Below are 20481 nucleotides of genomic sequence, written 5' to 3'. Positions count from 1 at the left end.
TCAGGACTTCTCTATTGCAGTTGGCCACGGAGTCCTGTCCGGCTGCTGAATGATATTCCTGAAATCTCATGGGTATTCTTTGCATTATTTAAAAATATTTCTGTAAGCAATCCTCTGAGCAGGTAGTCCCTTCGGGTTTTAGTTCTCTTGTTGTGAAGTCTTTAACTCAGTTAAAAAAGCAGTTTTCTGGAAGTTTCTTGTAGTTGCAAGACATTCCTTAAGCTGTTTTATCTGATCAGATTCTGGTATTTGTGCAACCATATTCTTTTAGTATGTTTATTAGTCACCGTTTTTGACACATGAGTTTCCTTTCTGTTCTGGAAAAGCAGTTGTCCAATCTTGGCTTGAATGTTTCCAGTGAGACCTGATTTGTTAGGTAAGTGCTGACTCTCCCTTCTGACATCAGTATGAAGCTGCGGACCACATTGCCAGTTAAATCTAGGGGTGGAGGATTGGGGTCATGATGGGCGCTGTGGTCACTGGATGGGCCCAAATTATTATTGTAAAAGTTGAATAATTCTTTGTCCAAAGAAAGCTTTAAGCAGAATGCAAAATTTAAGGTGATAAGAGACAGATACAGTTCTGTTTGAGAGAAAGCTGTCTGTTAGTTTTCACCTAGACATCGGGTAGGAAGTACTCCTCAAGGTGACAATGATCATATAGCCAACATACAGTGGCTGTTTCCTTACGCAGAGCACTGCACTAAATACCTTAATTCCATAGTATACTGACCTCACAAAATATGCACTATCATTTATTCCTGTTTAAGAGAGGCTAAATGACTTACACAAAGTTATCTAGTGAGAAGAGAGCCAGGCTCCAGCAATCTGACTCCCAAGATTCAGATTTATCCCTGGTGCTGCTTCGAACCGTTAAGCTCCCCGTCACCTGGGACATTTAGTCTACAAAGCACTGCTTTTTTCTTTAAACCTAAAAAAAACCCCTTTAAAATTTTTTTCTTTCTTTAATTGATAATTAAAATTGTGTATATTTATGTTGTACAATATGATGCTTTGACATATGTATACATTGTGATTGGCTAAGTCAAGCTATTTAACATATGCATTACCTCACATATGTTTTGTTATGGTGAGAAAACTTAAAATCTACTCTCAGCAATTTTCAGGTATGCAATATATTGATATATAACATATATATCAATATATAATATCAATATCTATATATCAATCTATAATCTATAATCTATATATAATATATAATATATAGATATTACATATAATATATATCAATATATAATATTAGCTTTAGTCCCCATGATGTACAATAGACCTCTTAAACTTATTCCTCCTGTCTAGTGGAAATTTTGTATCCTTTGATCAACACCTCCCTATTTCCCTACTCCTCAGCTCCTGGTCACTGTTTCTATGAGTTTGATGTTTTTAGGTTCCACACTTAAGTGATGTCATAAAGTATTTGACTTTCCGTGCCTGGCTTATTTCTCTTAGCATAATCTCTTCCAGGTTCATCCATGTTTTCACAAATGACAGGATTTCCCTCTTTTTAAAGGCTGAATAGTATTCCATTGGGTATATAGACCACATTTTCCTTTTTCAGCCATCCGTTGATGGAGACTTGGTTTAAAAAGTGCTTTGTATTATGCCCACAGTTGGTTTGCCTGGTGACCTGTTGGAAAGTCCAGATACTTTTCACGGGTAGCGGGTATTTGTCACTTAGGTCTTATTTTCAAAAGCCACCCAAAAGCCAGAATTTCTTGAGATGCTTTCTGTTTGTCGAATTCACTTGTCATGTAATGAAATTTTTCTGATGATAAGAACCCCATGGACAAAGCAAAATCTCTTACCCAGAGCTGGAGTTGGCACATGTTCTCTCACTGGGAAATATATAACAAACGGCATGTCTAAGCATCTGAAGCTCATCAGCATTTGCTTGAAGACAATAGGATGCAAAAGCTTAAAGTGCAGAGTGAAGAGACTACGTCTCTGGCCTTTACTGCAGTCCTGCAGGCGGGACCCCGAGCTGTGCCAGAGCTGTTCAGTGAGCTCGCCATAGTTGCTGCGAGGCCCTGTGTCCTGGACTGGAGTGGTTGGATTTGGCCTGCACACCAGCACACACAGAAGGTGCTGCACTCAGTAAACAGCTTGGGATTTATTGCCTGTTAGTAAAACAAACAAACAAACAAAACCAAATGTGCCACTCCCTGCCATACCTCATGGGTGCTTGGTGCAGCCTACCATGAATGGTAGGTGAGAAAAGATCCTCTGCTTAGAGATCTTGGTGAGAATCTTCCTCTTGGCTGCAGGGAGGACATTTTAGATGTTAGTGGGGAGGGGGTGCCATGGAGGGTAGATGGTGCCAGAGCTGGCAAAGATCTGAGGCAGGGTAGGGCCTGGAGTGTGGAAGAACATGGAGTTATATAGCCTAATTGGAACAATAAGCCAAGTAAGGTTTCTTTTATCTATTAGAAGACGTGAGGCCAGGGATAGGAGAAAGCTGAAGCCTTTATATGAGGGCTTCCAACACCCTTACCATTGTCTGCTACAACCTAGAGAGTCCCCTTCTCCTGTCCATAGGAGTTCTGACTGGTCCCACAGACTTCCCTTCTCAATGCAGGCCCAAGAGTTGAAGGAATACCGAACTTCTCATTCCTCGTCTGGAGGCCAGAAAGGTCCATACCTTGGTTAACCGTATTGGTTTCCTATTCTCTTCCACTTTTGCCACAGTTGGGGCCACACTCACCATATAAAGCTGTCCTATTGCTTTTCCTCTTAGTGCAAGCTGTTCCATTTCCCAGCTCTCTTGCAGCTAGCCGGGGTCATGGCACCCATTCTGGTCAATGGAATTTAAGGACTTTTTTTCTAGTTCTGTGAAGAATGATGGTGGTATTTTGATGGGAATTGCATTGAATTTGTAGATTGCTTTTGGCAGTATGGTCATTTTCACAATATTGATTTTACCCATCCCTGTGCAGGGGATATGTTTCTATTTGTGTTGTCTATGATTTCTTTCAGCAGTGTTTTGTAGTTTTCCTTGTAGAGATCTTTTACTTCCTTGGTCAGGTATATTCCTATGTGTTTTTATTTTATTTTTTGCAGCTGTTGTAAAAAGAGTTGAGATCTTGATTTGATTCTCAGCTTGGTCACTGTTGGTGTAGAGGAGAGCTACTGATTTGTGTACATTAGTTTCATATCTGGAAACTTTGCTGAATTATTTGATCAGTTCTAGGAGCTTTCTGGAGGAGTCTTTAGGGTTTTCTAGGCATACAATCGTGTCATCAGCAAACAGTGACAGTTTGACTTCCTCTTTACCAGTTTGGGTGCCCTTTCTTTCTCTTGCCTGATTGCTTTGGCTAGGCCTTCCAGTACTATGTTGAAGAGAAGTGGTGAGAGTGGGCATCCTTGTCTTGTTCCAGTTTTCGGAGGGAATGCTTTCAACTTTTCCCCATTCAGTATTATGTTGGCTGTGGGTTTGTCATAGATGGCCTTTATCATATTGAGGTATGTTCCTGGTATGCCGATTTTGCTGAGAGTTTTAATTATAAAGGGATTCTGGATTTTATTGAGTGCTTTTTCTGTGTCTGTTGAGATGATCATGTGATTTTTGTTTTTAATTCGTTTATGTTGTGAATCACATTTATTGATGTGGGTATGGTAAACCATTCCTGCATCCTTGGTGTGAAACCTACTTGATCATGGTGGGTTATCTTTTTGATACGTTGTTGGATTCGGTTAGTTAGTATTTTGTTAAGGATTTTTACATGTATGTTCACCAGGGATATTGGTCTGTAGTTTTCTTTTTTTGGTGTGTGCTTTCCTGGTTTTGGTATTAGGGTGACACTGGCTTCACAGAATGATTAAGGGAGGAGTCCCTCTTTTTCTCCCTGTGGAATAGTGTCAGTAGGATTGGTACCAATTCTTCTTTGAATGTCTGCTAGAATTTTTTTTGTTGGTAATTTTTAAAATTATCATTTCAATCTCACTGCTCATTATTGGTCTGTTCAGGGTATCTAATTCTTCCTGATTTAAGCTAGGAGGATTGTATATTTCCAGGAATTTGTCTGTCTCCTCTAGGTCTTCTAGTTTATGCATGTAAAGGTGTTCATAGTAGCCTTGAATGATCTGTATTTCTGTGGTGTCAGTTGCAATATCTCCCCTTTTGTTTCTAATTGAATTTATTTGGATTTTCTCTCTTCTTTTCTTAGTTAATCTTGCTGATGGTCTATCAATTTTATTTATCTTTTCAAAGAACCAATTTTTTGTTTCATTTTTCTTTTTTCTTTCTTTTTGTTTCAATTTCATTCAGTTCTGCTCTGATCTTGGTTATTTCTTTTCTTCTGCATGGTTTGAGTTTGGTTTGTTCTTCTCTAGTTCCTTGAGGTGTGACCTTAGATTGTCTATTTGTGCTCTTTCAGACTTTTTGATGTAGGCATTTAGGGCTACTAACTTTCCTCTTAGCCGCCTTTGCTGTATCCCAGAGGTTTTCATAGGTTGTGTCACTATTGTCATTCAGTTCTAAAAATTTTTAAATTGCCATCATGATTTCATTGTTGACCCAATCATCATTCAGGAGCAGGTTATTTAATTTCCATGTATTTGCATGGTTTTGAGTATTCCTTTTGGGTTGATTTCCAGTTTTATTCCACTGTGGTCTGAGAGAGTGCTTATATAATTTCAATTTTCTTAAATTTATTGAGACTTGTTTTGTGGCCTATCACATGGTCTATCTTGGAGAAAGTTCCATGCACTGATGAATAGAAAGTATATTCCACAGTTGTTGGGTAGAATGTTCTGTAAATATCTGTTAAGTCCATTTGTTCCAAGGTATAGTTTAAATCCATTGTTTCTTTGTTGACTTTTTGTCTTGATGACCTGTCTAGTGTTGTCAGTGGAGTATTGAAGCCCCCACTATTATTGTGTTGGTGTCTATCTCATTTCTTAGGTCCAGTAGTAATTGTTTGATTAATTTGGGAGCTCCAATGTTAGGTGCATTTATATTTAGGATTGTGATATTTTCCTGTTGGACAAGGCCTTTTATCATTATATAATCTCCCTCTTTGTCTTTCTAAACTGCTATTGCTTTAAAGTTTGTTTTGTCTGACGTAAAAATAACTACTCCTGCTCGCTTTTGGTGTTCATTTGCATGGAATGAATGACTCTAATATTTTGAGACTAGTTTTCACTCAGATCTTTGTATAATGGTATCAGTCTTTACAAATACTACCATGTGATAGATTTTTTTATAGGCTTCAGTTTTTAGAGCAGGTCATGGAAAAATTGAGTGGAAAGTACAGTTTTCCATATATGCACAGCCTCCCCAACCATCAATACCACCCCCACCAGAGAGTGGTACATTTGTTATAATTGGTGAACCTACACCAACACACCATTATCACCCACAGCCCAGAATTTACACTAGGGTTCTCTCTTGATGTTGCACATTCTGTGGATTTGGACAAATGTACAATGACATGTATCCAACATTGTGGAATCATACGGAAGAGTTTAACTGCCCTAAAACTCCCGAGTTTCACCTTTTCATCCTTTCTTGCCCCCATCCCCTAGCAACCACTGATCTTTTTGCTGTCTCCATAGCTTTGTCTTTTCCAGAATGTCATATAGTAGGTATCATAATATGTAACCTTTTCAGATTGGTTTCTTTCACTTGGTAAAATGTGTTTAAGTTTCCTCCATGTCTTTTCATGGCTTAATAGCTCATTTCTTTTTAGTGCTGAATAATACTTAATTGTATGAATGTACCACAGCTGATTTATCCATTCACTGTGTGACTGATTTTTGATATGGATTCTAATTTGTTAGGGGGATGGATCTATATATATCTTTTTCTTTTTAGAGGCAGGGTCTTGCTGTGTTGCCTAGGCTACTAGGGTACGGTGGCTATTTACAGGTGTGATCATAGCACACTGCAGCCTCAAACTCCTGGGCTCAAGTGATCCCCCTTCTCACCCTCCTAAGCAGCTGGGACTACAGATGTATGCCGCAGTGTCTGGCTGGGGCCTATATAATATACATTTCCTTTATTCTACCCTCAAATCCATTCCATTGCCTAATACAGACCCTGCAGGCAGAAGACTCTCAATAAATCGTAGTAAAAATCCTAGTCAGTCTGCCAACAACCCACATACTCAGGTGTACCTCTGGTATCTTGGATGCATTTTTGTGTTTACATTGTGTGTTGTTCCTTACAACTCTCTGATGGTGTGTGCACACCTCACCGGAGCCAAAAAAATCCTGTGCAAAGTGAAAAACAGCAATGTACTGCCCCTCTTACCACTGTCTTCTTCTGTATCCATTCCTTATCTCGTTCTAATTTCTTCCTACGACGAACAACACGTTGAGGCTTTTGGACTTTTTTTGTCTCATGCTTCTCAGGTGTTGGTTCGGCCATTAAATGAAATGTGAAAGTGGTCATCTCTGTTACCTTTTGAGCTGCCATTCAATTCAATGATTGCATCGAATAAGATTTTGGTGGGAAAGAGAAAGGAAACTTAGATCTGTCTTTCTCAAGGTGTCAAAGGGAGTTTGAGGGTTTGGGAGATCTGCCATTTTTCCCCAGTAAGGAAGGCTGTTGGGTAGTGGGAAGACTAAGGCCTTTGAAGAGAGAAATGTTGGGGATGACATTCCAGCTCACTCTGTTTGGTCACACATTCAGTCAACATGTGCTTATCAAGTGCCTAGTGCATGTCAGCCCAGTGCTGGATGCCTGATATGGCAGTGACAGTCAACCTGTACAGACGTGGGGGTATGAGTGGGTGACACAGTCGTATGCCAACTACATCGTAATGAGAGGAGCACTCACCCAGCAAATGGTGTGGCTGCTAATTGAAAAAACAGGTGATTAACGTGTCATTTCAAAGGTAAGACAAAGTACAGGTCTGATGAATGGGCTCTGTGATCATTTTTGCTCAAATCACACCAATAATTGATTGACTGATTGACTGAGACAGAATGTTGCTCTGTTGCCCAGGCTGGAGTGCAGTGGCAAGATCTTGGCTCACTGCAACCTCTGCCTTCTGGGTTCAAGCAATTGTTGTGCCTCAGCTGGGATTATAGGTGTGTGCCACCACACCTGGCTAATGTAGAGACGAGGTTTTGCCATGTTGGCCAGGCTGGTCTCAAACTCCTGGCCTCAAAGGATTATCCTGTCTCAGCTGCCCAAAGTGTTGGGATTATGGGCGTGAGGCACCACACCTGGCTGAGTTTTGTTTTTTAAAGCATTCGACTTAGTTTTCATTTCTTAGCAACAGTTTCTTTTTATATTCATTTTGTCCATTTTTATGACAACTGAATTTTGGAACTAAACTAGTAAGAATAACTGAAAAACAAACCTAGTGTCTTTTGATAAGTGCTTAACACAACAGTCGGAGCTGAGTGGTTGGAGCTGTGGTAAGGGGCTTCTACCTGTGTTATCAGCCAACATGTTCTTGGTGGGAGTGAGGAGCCCCAGCTCACTACTTAACGGGGAGGTCAGTTAGGAGAGTGCCGTGTGTCCCACCATTGAGGTCAATACAGGCTTCCATGAGAGCTCATGGGAGGGAACTTAACCGGGCTTTGAAGCTGAGAAGATTTTCACCTCCAGTGGAAGGTAAATCTATAGCATGCAACAGAGGAATCCCAGCATAAGCACTGTGTGGTTGGAAGCTGGAGTGGGGATGGGTTAGTGGTGACACAGGATTCAGGAGAGGCAGGCAGGGCCCACAGCAGCTATTCCTTAAGAGTTAGGTCAGAGGCATGAATTGGTACTGGGGGTAAAAGTACTCTATTGAGAGGGAATCAGGCTGAGACAAGGCTCAGCAAGAAAAAGTACCAAGATTGATTAGCTATGTCTCCCATGAATATTGCTGTCATTTTCACGTTAATTGGGTCCAGTCACCTGGAAGATATTCCATGTTGTAGTTTTGAATGAAGATAGCTTAGTCCCTTCACTGAAGCCTTCCATGATTAGATCCATGAAGCTGATAACTTCCATGATTTGCAAATCTTAATAACTGGACACCAAATGCCTTTAGTGTCTTGGTAAAGGAGCTATTCGTTTTCCAATTTTTGCAGTAATATTCCTTTCCTGGAGTACCCCACTCCCCCAAATATGTGTTAGATCCCTTACTGTGTGGTCCCACAGTGTCCCCTTCCCATCATAGGGCCTAACCATTCTATATGGTAATTCCCTACTTTCTTGTCTATCCTTTCAAGAATAGACCAATGAAGCCTGAGAAGCTCACTCTTTCTGGAGCATTCTCTTTCAAAGGAGCTCTGATCTGAGAACCAGAAAACACAGCTGCCCTGGAGAGCATCCTTTTTGGGAAGTAAGACAGTCCACACCACTGAAATGCCAAGGTGACTCGCTCTGTGTTCGGATCCCCCACCTGCCCCTGCCACCAAGAGAGAAACTCACTGGGGCCCTAGACTCTGTCTGTCATGCTCAGTATTTCATCCCTGGCAGCCAGGACCACATTAGCTGTGTGGGCACTGAAGTGAGTGAATGAGCCCTATCCACCTTCTTTACAGTACAGCAGAAGGGGAGAGGTGGTGGGACGCAGACAGGAGAGCCAGCACCTGGTGGAAAATGGTGGAGTAGTGCCTACCTTCACGTCTCCTCTTAATCCATAAGATTGTTTCCTTGAACTTTTCGTAATTTTTCTTCAACCTAAAAGTAAAGTGCATCATCTTTAAAAGCCAAGACTAAATTCACACATACATGCCATCACACACAGTGCAAACAGTGCTGAAGTCTGTAGAGTCTCTTGCACAGGTGGAAATGGGGCCAATGGCTTTGCTTTCTAAGCCAGTTTTCTTCGAGTCAATGCCCAGGAGCAAAGGGATGGTGCCTGATATCCATTTAGTGCTTCCCTTGGGGTCTGACCCACACCCAGAGCATGCAGCTGAACCCTGAACCCTTCGAAACAAATTCAACGAGGGGAACCTTGGGGGCCGCTGACAGGGCAGGGAGGTCCAAATGCAAGTATGGCCCTATGAGTTAACTCACACAGCTGGATTTGATTTTCTGCAGCTTGTCTATATTCCAGTGAAACCCAGAACCACCTGACACCCCTTTGTATTCAGTAGGACACTTTCAAATAGCCTTACTCAAAAGGACTTATCATGAAAGCCACACAAGTCACAGCTCTTCAATGTGATCAAGCCCTTTTCTCCCTCTCATGTCAACACACAGAGTGAGTCATCCTGGCATTTCAGTGGCGTGGACTGTTTTCCTTCCAAATAAGGGTGCTCTCCAGGGCAGCTGTGTTTTCTAGTTCTTAGATCAGAGTCCCTTTGAAAAGGAATGTGCCAGGACTGAGCTTCCCAGGCTTAATTGGATCTGAAAAGGAGGCCTTTGCCATTGCAGATTTTAAATCCTTAGATCAGTTTCCTTGAAGAGGGCATACTAATTTAACCCAGAGTAACTCCAGGAAGTAAACATCCTTTGCTGGAAAGGGCTGCACTGTTACTTAGCACAGAGCAATGGTTCCCTTATTTGTACCCTAGAAGCAATAGGGAAATGTGAGAATGAGTCCATGGCCCATTTGTACCAAATGTTATTCATTTATAATGCAAGGACTTTTAATGGAATTGAAGCAGTTACCTAGCCTATTGACATCTGTGAAAAAATAAGGACCAAGAAATGGGTGGAGTGGGGGCCTATCCTTTAGGCTCAGAACAAGATTCCAAACACAGATAAGAGTTAAACTCCAGTGAGGGGATCTAGCCACAGGCACCCAAAGCGCTTTTGGGAAGACTGGCTGTTCCTCTCTTGTTTTTTTTGCCCACCTTTCCAAGCGAGTGGAATCCCCATCAGCTGGCTCTTTAATACCAGAGACTGGGGTATACTCTACTGTATCCCTAGGGCCTAGATTAGCACATAGTAGGTGCACATGAAATATCTGTTGAATGCAATCAGGTTAGAATCAGCCTTTGATACAGGTGTAAATGGAAAGAGAGGGAGGAAATGGCCAGAGGCAGTGGGATAATGTGTAGAGATACTATTTGGTGTTTGGTTTTGCTGATCCAAAAGCTTGGGAGTTCTTTGTGTTTTTGCCTTCCCATTTCCCAGAGAAGCCTTGGGGATCTCTTGCCCCATGCCTCTACTGAGTCCACAGTGGAAGCTGCTGGCAGTCAATCTCTTCCTGACTTTTGTGAACACCTGAACTTGCCCACGTGATTAGGTAGGGCACCTTGTTTCACACAGCCTGTCCCTGGTGCCACTGCTGAACAGTCTGCAACAGACCCATGGGGGCACAAACACGTACCTGGCTCTCCAGGTTTCTGACAGTGGATAAAGGAAAGAGCAGGCTTCCATGCTGAGAGCATGCCTGCACCACAGGCTGGGTGTATGTATGATATAGTTTGGCTGTGTCCCCACCCAAATCTTATCTTGAATTCCCATGTGTGGTGAAAGGAACCCAGTGGGAGGTAACTGAACGATGGGGGCATCTTTTCTATGCTGTTCTTGTGATAGTGAAAAAGTCTTATGAGATCTGACTGTTATTGAATTTTCCTGTACAAGTTCTCTTCTCTTGTCTGCCACCATGTGAGATGTGCTTTTCACCTTCCACCATGATTCTGAGCCCTCCCCAGCCATGTGGAATTGTAAGTCCATTAAATCTCTTTCTTTTGTAAATTACCCAGTCTTGGGCATGTCTTTATCAGCAGTGTGAAAATAGACTAATACAGTAAATTGGTACCAGTAGAGTGAAGTGCTGCTCAAAGATACCTGAAAATGTGGAAGTGACTTTGGAACTAGCTAACAGGCAGGAGTTGGAACAATTTGGAGGCCTCAGAAGAAGACAGGAAAATGTGGGAAAGTTTGGAACTTCCTAGAGACTTGTCGAATGACTTTGCCCAAAATGGTGACAAAAAAGTCCAGGTTGAGGTGGTCTCAGATGGAAATGAGGAACTTGTTGGGTACTGGAGCAAAGGTGACCCTTTTATGTTTTAGCAAAGAGATTGGCAGCATTTTGCCTGTGCCCTAGAGATCTGTGAAACTTTGAACTTGAGGGGGATGATTTAGGGTAGCTGGTGGAAGAAATTTCTAAGAAGCAAAGCATTCAAGAGGTGACTTGGGTGCTGTTAAAGGCATTCAGTTTACTAAGGGAAGCAGAGTATAAAAGTTCAGAAAAGTTGCAGCCTGACAATGCAATAGAAAAGAAAATTCTATTTTCTGAGAAGAAATTCAAGCCAGCTGTAGAAATTTGCATAAGTAACAAGAAGCTGAATGTTAATCCCCAAGACAATGGGGAAAATGTCTCCAGGGTGTCAGAGGTCTTCACAGCAGCACCTCCCATCACAGGCCTGAAGGCCTAGGAGGAAAAAATGGTTTCATGGCCCAGGCCCAGGGTCCCCGTGTTGTTTGCAGCGTTGGGACTTGGTGCCTTGCATACCAGCTGCTCCAGCCATGGCTGAAAGGGGTCAACATAGAGCTGGGGCTGTGGCTTCAGAGGGTGCAAACCCCAAGCCTGGGCAGCTACCACATGGTGTTGAGCCTGTGAGTGCACAGAAGTCAAGAACTGGGGTTTGGGAACCTCTGCCTAGATTTCAGAGGATGTATGGAAACTTCTGGATGCCTAGGCAGAAGTTTGCTGTAGGGGTGGGGTCCTTATGGAGAATCTCTGCTAGTGCGGTGCAGATGGAAAATGTGGGGTCAGATCCTCCACACAGAGTCCCTACTGGGGCACCACCTAGTGGAGCACCACTGACAGCTTGCACTGTGCATTTGGAAAAGCCTCCGATGCTCAATGCCAGCCCATAAAAGCAGCTGGGACGGAGGCTATACCCTGCAAAGTCACAGGGGCAGAGCTGCCCAAGACCATGGGAACCCACCTCTTGCATTAGCGTGACCTGGATGTGAGACATGGAGCTAAAGGAGATTATTTTGGAACTTGAAGGTTTAATGACTGCCCTATTGGATTTTGGACTTGCATGGGGCCTGTAGCCCCTTCATTTTGGCCAATTTCTCCCAGTTAGAACAGCTGTATTTATCCAATGTCTGTACGCCCGTTGTATCTAGGAAGTAACTAACTTGCTTTCGATTTTACAGGCTCATAGGCAGAAGGGACTTGCCTTGTCTCAGATGAGACTTTGGACTGTAAACTTTTGAGTTAATGCTGAAATGAGTTAAGACTTTGGGGGACAGTTGGGAATGCATGATTGGTTTTTGAAATGTGAGGATATGAGATTGAGAGGGGCTGGTGGTGGGATGATATGGTTTGGCTGTGTTCCCACCCAAATCTCATCTTGAATTCCCACGTGTTATGAGAGGGACCCTGTGGGAGGTAATTGAATCATGGGGACAGGCCTTTCCCATTCTGTTCTCCTAATAGTGAGTAAGTCTCATGAGATCTGATGGTTATCTTAAGGGCCAGTTTTCCTGAAAAAGCTGTCTTCACTTGTCTGCCACCATGTAAGATATGCCTTTCATCTTCTGCCATGATTGTGAGGCCTCCTCAGTCACATGAAACTGTAAGTCCATTAAATATCTTTCTTTTGTAAATTGCCCAATCTTGGGTCTTTATCAGCAGCATAAAATGAACTAATACAGTGTACAAATGGCTGGAACATTTTGTGACCTGGGGCCTTGCCAGCTAGAAAGACCTGGTGCCAGTGACACAGGTCTACAATAACCTTACGGGGCCCTGGCCGTAACCCCAGGTTAGTGAAGCTCAAGGCTCTCCCTCCTTCAAGATGCATGGAAAAGCATTAGCTTACCTAGTGTGAAGCCAGGGAATTTGGTGGGCAGTTGCCCCAGGTCTTGACTCCCCGGTGTCTTCTCCTTAAGTGCCAGGGGTCTGAACTTTGCTCCCTAGACTTTTGTACAAGTTCATGGTCCCTGCAAGCCTTTTCTTGCCCTGAATTTCCAGCCTCTGTCACCATCTGCCTTGATCTTATCCTGTACCTCCCATGCTTGCAATGTCCTTGCTCTTGAGTTTGATTTTGGTCTAGCAGCTGGATCATTCTGCACATCTGACCCCTGGATCTTACCCTTTCCCTGTGGTTGACCTGTTCCTGGTCCTTGACTCAGGGAACCTGTCTGGTCCTGACTTTGCTCTTTTTGTTGATGGCTCAATTTACACTTTCCCTGCTGCCACCTCTGGCATACCCAAATCCACGGACCAATCACTTGGCCTTACCAGTTACTTACATAATTAACAGTTTCCATCTGTTTTCACTTTCCAGTAGCCTAGTTAGGGGAATGTCAAAATCCTCTTCCAGTTCATTGCGAGCAGCCATTTCTTTGATTATTGTTTTAAATACTGTCTGATAGGAGCTGTTCAAAAACTACAAAAGGATCAAATAATGAAATATTCAGAAAATGGAAATTAATGATTTATTAGTTAATCACTTTTCTGACTCCCAAAGGTACTATGTGACACTTGAACATATTATTCTAAAAACACAAAAATGGGAACCAGGGGAAGGGGGAGGGAGAGCAACGGAAAGGATAGCTAATGGCTGCTGGGCTTAATACCTAGGTGATGCGCTGATCTGTGCAGCAAACCACCATGGCACACGTTTACCTATGTAACAAACTTGCACATCCTGCACCCTGAATTTAAAAGTTGAAGATAAAAAAACAAAAGGAAAAAGAAAACGGGACCCACAGGATGGTTAGCAAGAATTCTTTTAAAGAGTTTTTCCGTTATCATCACACCCTCTTCTTGTTCCTCAATTTCCTTAAAAAAGTTTTTAAACATCAGTATGCCAAAAAATCTTTGGAGAACATACAATTATCTTCTTTTTCCAAATGTGGAGATGGCTATGGAATGTAAAAATGCTTCCATGCTTTAAGAGCATAACAGGTTTTCTGCATTCTACAAATGGCCAAGCTCCCAGTGGTTATTTATTTATTCAATGTGAAGGATGAGTCTTCAGAAAAGTAGCATAGCACCTCGTGCATCACTGCATTAGGCAGTTCTGCTTTTAAAGATTCTTCCAAAGTAATGACATTACAAGCTGCCTTTTTTTTTTTTTTTTTTTTAAAGATGGAATTTCAGTCTGTCGCCCAGGCTGGAGTGCAGTGGCACAATCTAGGCTCACTGCAACCTCCGCCTCCTGGGTTCAAGTGATTCTCATGCCTCAGCCTCCTGAGTAGCTGGGATCACAGGCATGTGCCACCATGCCCAGCTAATTTTTGTATCTTTAGTAGAGATGGGATTTCACCATGTTGGCCAGGCTGGTCTTGAACTCCTGGCCTCAAGTGATCTGCCTGCCTCAGTCTCCCAAGGTGCTGGGACTACAGGTGTGTGCCACGGCACTTGTCCACAAGCTGCCTTTTTATTTGGTCAGTTGGATCATTCTTTCCCATGTCTGTGCTGCTGACCAGGATTGACCCATAGGTGGGTCCTCACCGGAGTTTCTGTTTTGGATCTCTTTTGATCGAAAGTGAAGCAGGCTTCTTAGAGAGGACAGCCAGGGATTGGTCATGTTGCCTATTCTTTGCTCAGCAACAGGCTGAGATTGCTGTTGTTCAATGTGTGATCATGGAGAATATACCATTAACTCACTAGCTTCCTACAGCAAGTGAAAGACCAACATATCCGAAGTTGCACATGATCTGGGACAGATACAAGGATATGGCTTATGGCTGGCCAGTGTTTCTAGGTTGGGGGAAAGCTGGGGTACTTTAGGTCCGCTTGCCTGATTCTTAGCCTCTGAGCCCTGTCTCTCTCTATTTCTTGAGTCAGTACTTCAGGACAGGTTGGGGTGAAGACCTTTGCTGCCCATATTCCTGCCTCTAAATTCCTCATTGTTGACAATCCCTCCTTTGGGATGAAGTGACTTTCTGTTCACCTAGGCCAGTGATCTATCCCCATTCGGTTTGCATTTTATGGTCTGTTCTTCAGAAAATAGAGTGTCTGTTGTGGTCTGCTGGATGGCCGACCACCTGGGTGGGTTGTACTCTAGACTGTGCCACGCCACTCTATGAAGCCAGCATGTGTGACATCTGATGGGGTTTACTCCATCTGCTTGCCTAGCCTACAGAGTGGAACCATCCCCATCATCGTGGTAGGTGTATTTGGCACCTCAGTGATGAGGACTCCCAAGCCCAGAGACTTCTCCTGGGTTAACATCTGGTTCTTGGAGTCAAAATAATTTTCACTGCAAGGTTTGTGATGCATAAGTATGTCACTGAAATAAAACATGAAGGCTGGGCACGGTGGCTCACACCTGTAATCCCAGCACTTTGGGAGGCTGAGGTGAGTGGCTCACTTGAGCCCAGGAGTTCGAGACCAGCCTGGGCAACATAGTGAGACCCTGCCTCTATAAGAAAAAAACAAATCAAGCATGTGATAGTAAATTAAAAATAGCAAATGAATCAGGTTGTCAGAATAACTGAACTATAGGTTGATAGACCCCCTCCAAATAGGAGGGCTTTAGCTTCCTCTCCCCAGTTTTTACCCCTCTGGTTTCTGGTAGTCTCTCAAAATGTGCCTCAGAAGTTTACTTAAACAAGTCTTGCACCTGCAGATTCTGTGTGGCATTCGCCCCGCTGCAGCCACAGGTTCCGCGTGGCATTTGCCCCATTGCAGCTGCAGGTTCCATGTGGCATTCACTCCATTGTTCTCCTCCTGCTCTGACCCACTTGTCCGTATCTATCACCTACCATGTTGCTTGCAGATGTGCTGCTTTGCCAAGCTGCATCACTGCCTATCCTGGGAATGCAGTGTCTGTGCCACACGTGCTGCCACAGCACCCTGAGCATTCAATCCTTGGGGAAGGGAGTGGCACAGAGACCAGGGGGAAAGGACTCCTCAGCCCTGGGACATACTTTTTCACTGGGACTCTGGAGTAGCACTGCTGTGTCTAGAGTTTCACAATGTGTACCATGACTAGTTTTTGTAAGTGACTTTACATGTTAAGTCTTTACACCCTAATCGTAGGGGTCCTCTTTCCGTCTATGGCATTTGGATAAGAAGATATGGTATCATTCCCTCCAACCATTTTTTTTTTTGCGTTCCTCCTTGCTTACCAAAAACTATTCTCCACACTAACTGCAAACCAAGAAAGCTCCTAGGCTCATGTGTAAACACCAGCTAATGCTGGAATGCTTTTACGAGTTGGGGGACAGGGGTTTTTGTCTACCTGCAGTAGTCAGACAAAAAAATGCCTTGTGATCCTCTCCCCATCTAAGGCTTCAGCTGTATGCTAAGGATTCTATTATGGTTGAATTGTGTTTCCCCACTTCCCTGCCACCCAAATTCGTATGTTGAAGTTCAATACCTTAGACTGTGATCATTTGGAGATAGGTTCTTCACAGAGGTACTCAAGTTGAAATGAGGTCCTTAGGGTGGGCTCTAATCCAGTATGACTGGTGTCTTTACAGCAAGGGGAAATGTGGACATACAGACATGCATGGAGGGAGAATGGGGTGAATAGATGTAGGAGAAGATGGCCATCTACAAGTCATGGAGAGAGACCTGGGCCAGATCCTTCCCTCACAGCCCTCACAAGGAACGAACTCTGCTGACATCTTGATTTCAGATTTCGAGTCTCCAGAACTATGAGACAGTAAATTTTGTTGTTCAAGTCACTCAAAGGTGGTACTTTGTTAACAACAGGCCTTAGCAAATGAATACAGATTCCAAATAAAAATCTTTAGCCAAGAGCTTTCTCCAAGGACCTAGATTGTGTATTTCTGGTTTTCAATTGAACTTTATCTGGATATCTTATAGGAACTTAACACTCAGTGCGTACCAAGTAGAATTTTCTATCTTACCCTACAAATGTACCCTTCTTTTCCTCTTCAGCTTTCCAGCCTATAGTGTAGAAATCCATACCATGTCATGGCAGCTGTGCTGGGCACTGCCCTGAGCTACCAGGCTTTCCCATGTGTTCATCTGTACTGCTCCATGTTACTAATCTTCCTGCCCTCAGCCTCTCCCCTCCAACTCATCATCCACAAAGCTACCAGAGTGACCTTTAAAAAAGGAAATTTGACCCTGTCCATGGAGAAAGGGCTCAGTATTGTTGGGGACTTTGGTTAGATCTCCTATGCCACATTGTTTCCCCCAAATAAATTCCACATAGTTTTAAAGAGATCCCTTAGATAGCTAGAGGAACACATAAATTAATTATGAAAATTATTTTGAGGAGTGAAAAGACCTCTCTACACATGAAACAATACTTAGTAATCAGAAAAGAAAATATTGATACATGCGACCACCTGCACATAAAAAATGACCCTGTCATGGACAATACCAAGAAGAAGGTTGGAAAACAAAATACAAACTGGAAACAAATTTACATGTATGTCAGAAAAAGAATTAAGTTCTTTCATATATTAAAAGCCCTCACAAATCAGAAAGAAAGAGAAATAAGCAACTTGGTAGAAGAGAAGACGACACCAACTGGCCACTCACAGAGAGACACAAATGTCCAATAATTGTGAAAATGCCCAGCACCTTTCTTAACGGAGGAGATGCAAAAACCAACAATGAGATGCTATTTTCACCCTATCAGATGGGCCAGAATTATGTCCCTTGGTGGTTGAGGATATGATGAAGGAGGCCTTCTCATGCCCTCTAGGTGGGAATAGGAAAATGGTACAACTTACTGGTGTGGAAATTTGTCAATGCTTTTTGAGTTAAAGATGCAGATAGTTCTGGTTCCAGCATCAACTGCTAGAAATTTATTCTTTACATACACTTGCATTTGTATGTGATAATATATGTACAATTCATTGCATTGAATATATATATATATATTTATATGTACACACACATACACACACACACACACAATACAAGACTGGAAACAAGTTAGACATCCATTGACAGGGCGCTAGTTAAATTATGGTACAAGAAGTAATGGAATACCAAAGCTTCCCGAAATATGTTATTAAGGGAAAAGTAAGTTATAGAACAGAATGTACATCATGATTCCATTTGTGGATATGCATGTGTTTTAAAAGACATCTATATGTATATATGCGTTAAAATTTCCAGGATACGTAAATAGCACAGTATACAGCAGTTATTTTATTAAAGTAAGGAAGTAGAGGCTTGAAACATTTATTTCATAGCCTTCTTTACTACTTCAATATTTTAGAATGGTGTGCACATGGTAGCTTCTCAATGTAAAAGCTAGATAGTTTAGGGAGTTTGAATGAAAATACTTAAATAAATTAAAAACAAGTCTGATTGTGTCACATTCTTGCCTAAAATCCTTTAGTAACAAAGTCCTAGAATGTCACGGTGCTTGTGATAAGAGCTCCCCTGCTCAGCCCACCTGTCCCAAGGAAAACTCTGGAATGCTCCCAGATCTGCCATGTCCTTCCAGAACACACCTGGAGATGTGTCTGTCACCTGAGAATTCAGTGCCACCTGATATAGCTAAACATCAATGGACAGGAGCCTTGAAGTTTTCTGAATAATTTGTATCTAATTAAAACAATTCCTTCAGGTTTCAACTCTAGTTGAAAAATCTTTCCAAAATGCCTGAGTTTACTTTCCTGCCTTTGTAAATCCAAAGCAGTAAATCTAAATTTCTGTCATTTTTTTTCTCCCTTCATTGTAGTATTTCAGCAAATCTTAGTAATATGGTGCTTTATAGAGGCAAGTATAGAATTTAGGGCTAAATATGAACTGAGACCAGAAAATTTCTCAATTAAAAACATTTTAACAATGAAATATTTAGTTTTTTGCCTTTTATAAATTTAGGAAAACATATCTGCTTAGCTTTGGGTTCCAGAGACACAAGATTTCATTTTTAGGATTGTAGTCAGCACCTACAATCTGAGAAGTCTTAGCAGTTGAGGACAGGATGCATACTAATGCTTCCCTCAGAATCAGCATGGAGTGCAAGCCCTAGAGGAAGCTGATGCAGGAAATTCGAGCCACTAGGCTGCCCCCCATAGGCAAAACATTCATGTGGCATATTTACAAAATTATAACTAAAATTTTGTCTTAAAGACAAGAAAACATCCAGCGGATGTAAGGCTTATTGAAACCATGATGACTCCCCCATGTCCCCTCTGGTGATTGCAAACAGCTGGGGAGAGCACCCTGTTGAATTTCCAGGGCTGGTTCTGTGTCTCTCTGCAGGGTGGTCATGGTCACAGACCTGCAAAGATGGGAGAGACACACCACTGCTATTTGCTGTGGTGCCTGCCTGGAGTAGAGAGGTTAGCATCTGGAGTTTTCTGTCTTGCCAGGTTGCCCCATCTACATAGAGGGAGTAGGCTTTCCTTGGGGTTTTTCTGTCTATGCATGTTGGAGTTTCTGGGTTACTGTCTTTAACACCCAGTCTGGGGTATACGAGACAAAAAGAAAACCCAGGTCCTCAGATCCCAAGACCTCAGCCAGCTTGCCTGAGCTGGGCTTGGGCCACCCTGCTCTAACATTTGGAGTGGGGGCTGGGTCTCAAGTTTTTATCCAACTTACCTGTTCATCTAAGTCCTCCGCTTCCAGCTTGTCAATGGACTCATCTGTTATACCATCCCAAAAGTTCTCTTTAGAAGCAAACTCCATGACTTTCAATTTTGGAGGGAGCATCAAAAGGAAGGGCATGTGGAAAGAAAACCAAAAACATAAAAAATTTAAAAAGAATAGAAATAGATTGATGGTATTTACCTTTGCCCTTCCAAAAAATGCATACATCATCAATGAGATATTAAACAGGTTAATCACATGACCTAAAATTCAACTTGGGGGTACTAATCAAATAGGAATAAGAGGGTCTGTTTCAGTGGCCGACTTAAGAAAGCAAGTGTGTGTTCCTAGTGGCTGGTGAGGGTCAGTCTGACAAGGTGGTCTTTGAATGAGTCCTGAGTGAAGTAAGGAATGCACAGGCAGAAGGCCACAATCCAGCAGAGGACTAGGAGGTGCAAAAGCCCTGAGGTGAGTGTGGGAGGGGCGTGTTTGACACATGGCCGGGGGACCCCTATGTTATGCCCGCAGTAGAGTAGACATGAAATTGCACATCCTGAGGGGAGGTCAGAGAGGAGTCAGGGGCGGGTGAGGGAGGGAGGAGTAGGTGTGCAGGTGGTGGGCTGGGGCCAGCTTTCAAAGGACCTTGTAGCCTATGGGAAGGACTTTAGATTTTGTTCTGAGGGAGACTTATTCCGAGTGTGATTTTCACTTGGAAATTTCAAGAAATATATCTGTCTTCCGCCGGGCTTGTCAAAATTTGCCAATTTCTAGAATTGCATATGATTCATAATTACTAATCAGAGCATAAGAGATGAATCCCCGAGCCAGTGAGCTGGATGGAGAACGTCTTCCAGAGACAGTGAATGCCCTTGTTCCTACAAAGGTCAGCGGCAGCCTGGTGACTCTCCGGGCCAGAAGAGTAGCTTAGAGCCTCCAGGGAGCTGGGGTGCAAGCTGAATTGTGGAACTGATCAGTACGACTTGGGCCTCTCTTCCATACTCCTGGGAAGGTGATTCTGAGAGAAGAACTCAGAGGAAGTGGCTCTGGCATGATAATTGGGCCCCCAGGGAAATGATGGTGGCCGATTGTCTCAGCTTCTGATGACACCAGCCCTTTCCAGCTAG

The 20481-nt window shown here is 42.8% G+C and overlaps 1 protein-coding gene across 1 annotated transcript in view; it reads right to left on the bottom strand.

The window, feature by feature from the left end:
* ERICH6B (glutamate rich 6B) overlaps positions 1 to 20481 on the bottom strand; it is a 51677-nt gene that overhangs the window by 11824 nt on the left and 19372 nt on the right. The window contains 4 exon segments of the mRNA XM_026454242.1: positions 6268 to 6425; positions 8579 to 8640; positions 13129 to 13265; positions 19370 to 19458. Of these exon segments, the coding sequence (XP_026310027.1) occupies positions 6268 to 6425; positions 8579 to 8640; positions 13129 to 13265; positions 19370 to 19458 (446 nt within the window).

Source organism: Piliocolobus tephrosceles, chromosome X, assembly GCF_002776525.5.
Source record: "Piliocolobus tephrosceles isolate RC106 chromosome X, ASM277652v3, whole genome shotgun sequence".
Classification (NCBI taxonomy): domain Eukaryota; kingdom Metazoa; phylum Chordata; class Mammalia; order Primates; family Cercopithecidae; genus Piliocolobus; species Piliocolobus tephrosceles.
This window is presented reverse-complemented; position numbering and strand designations above follow the sequence as displayed.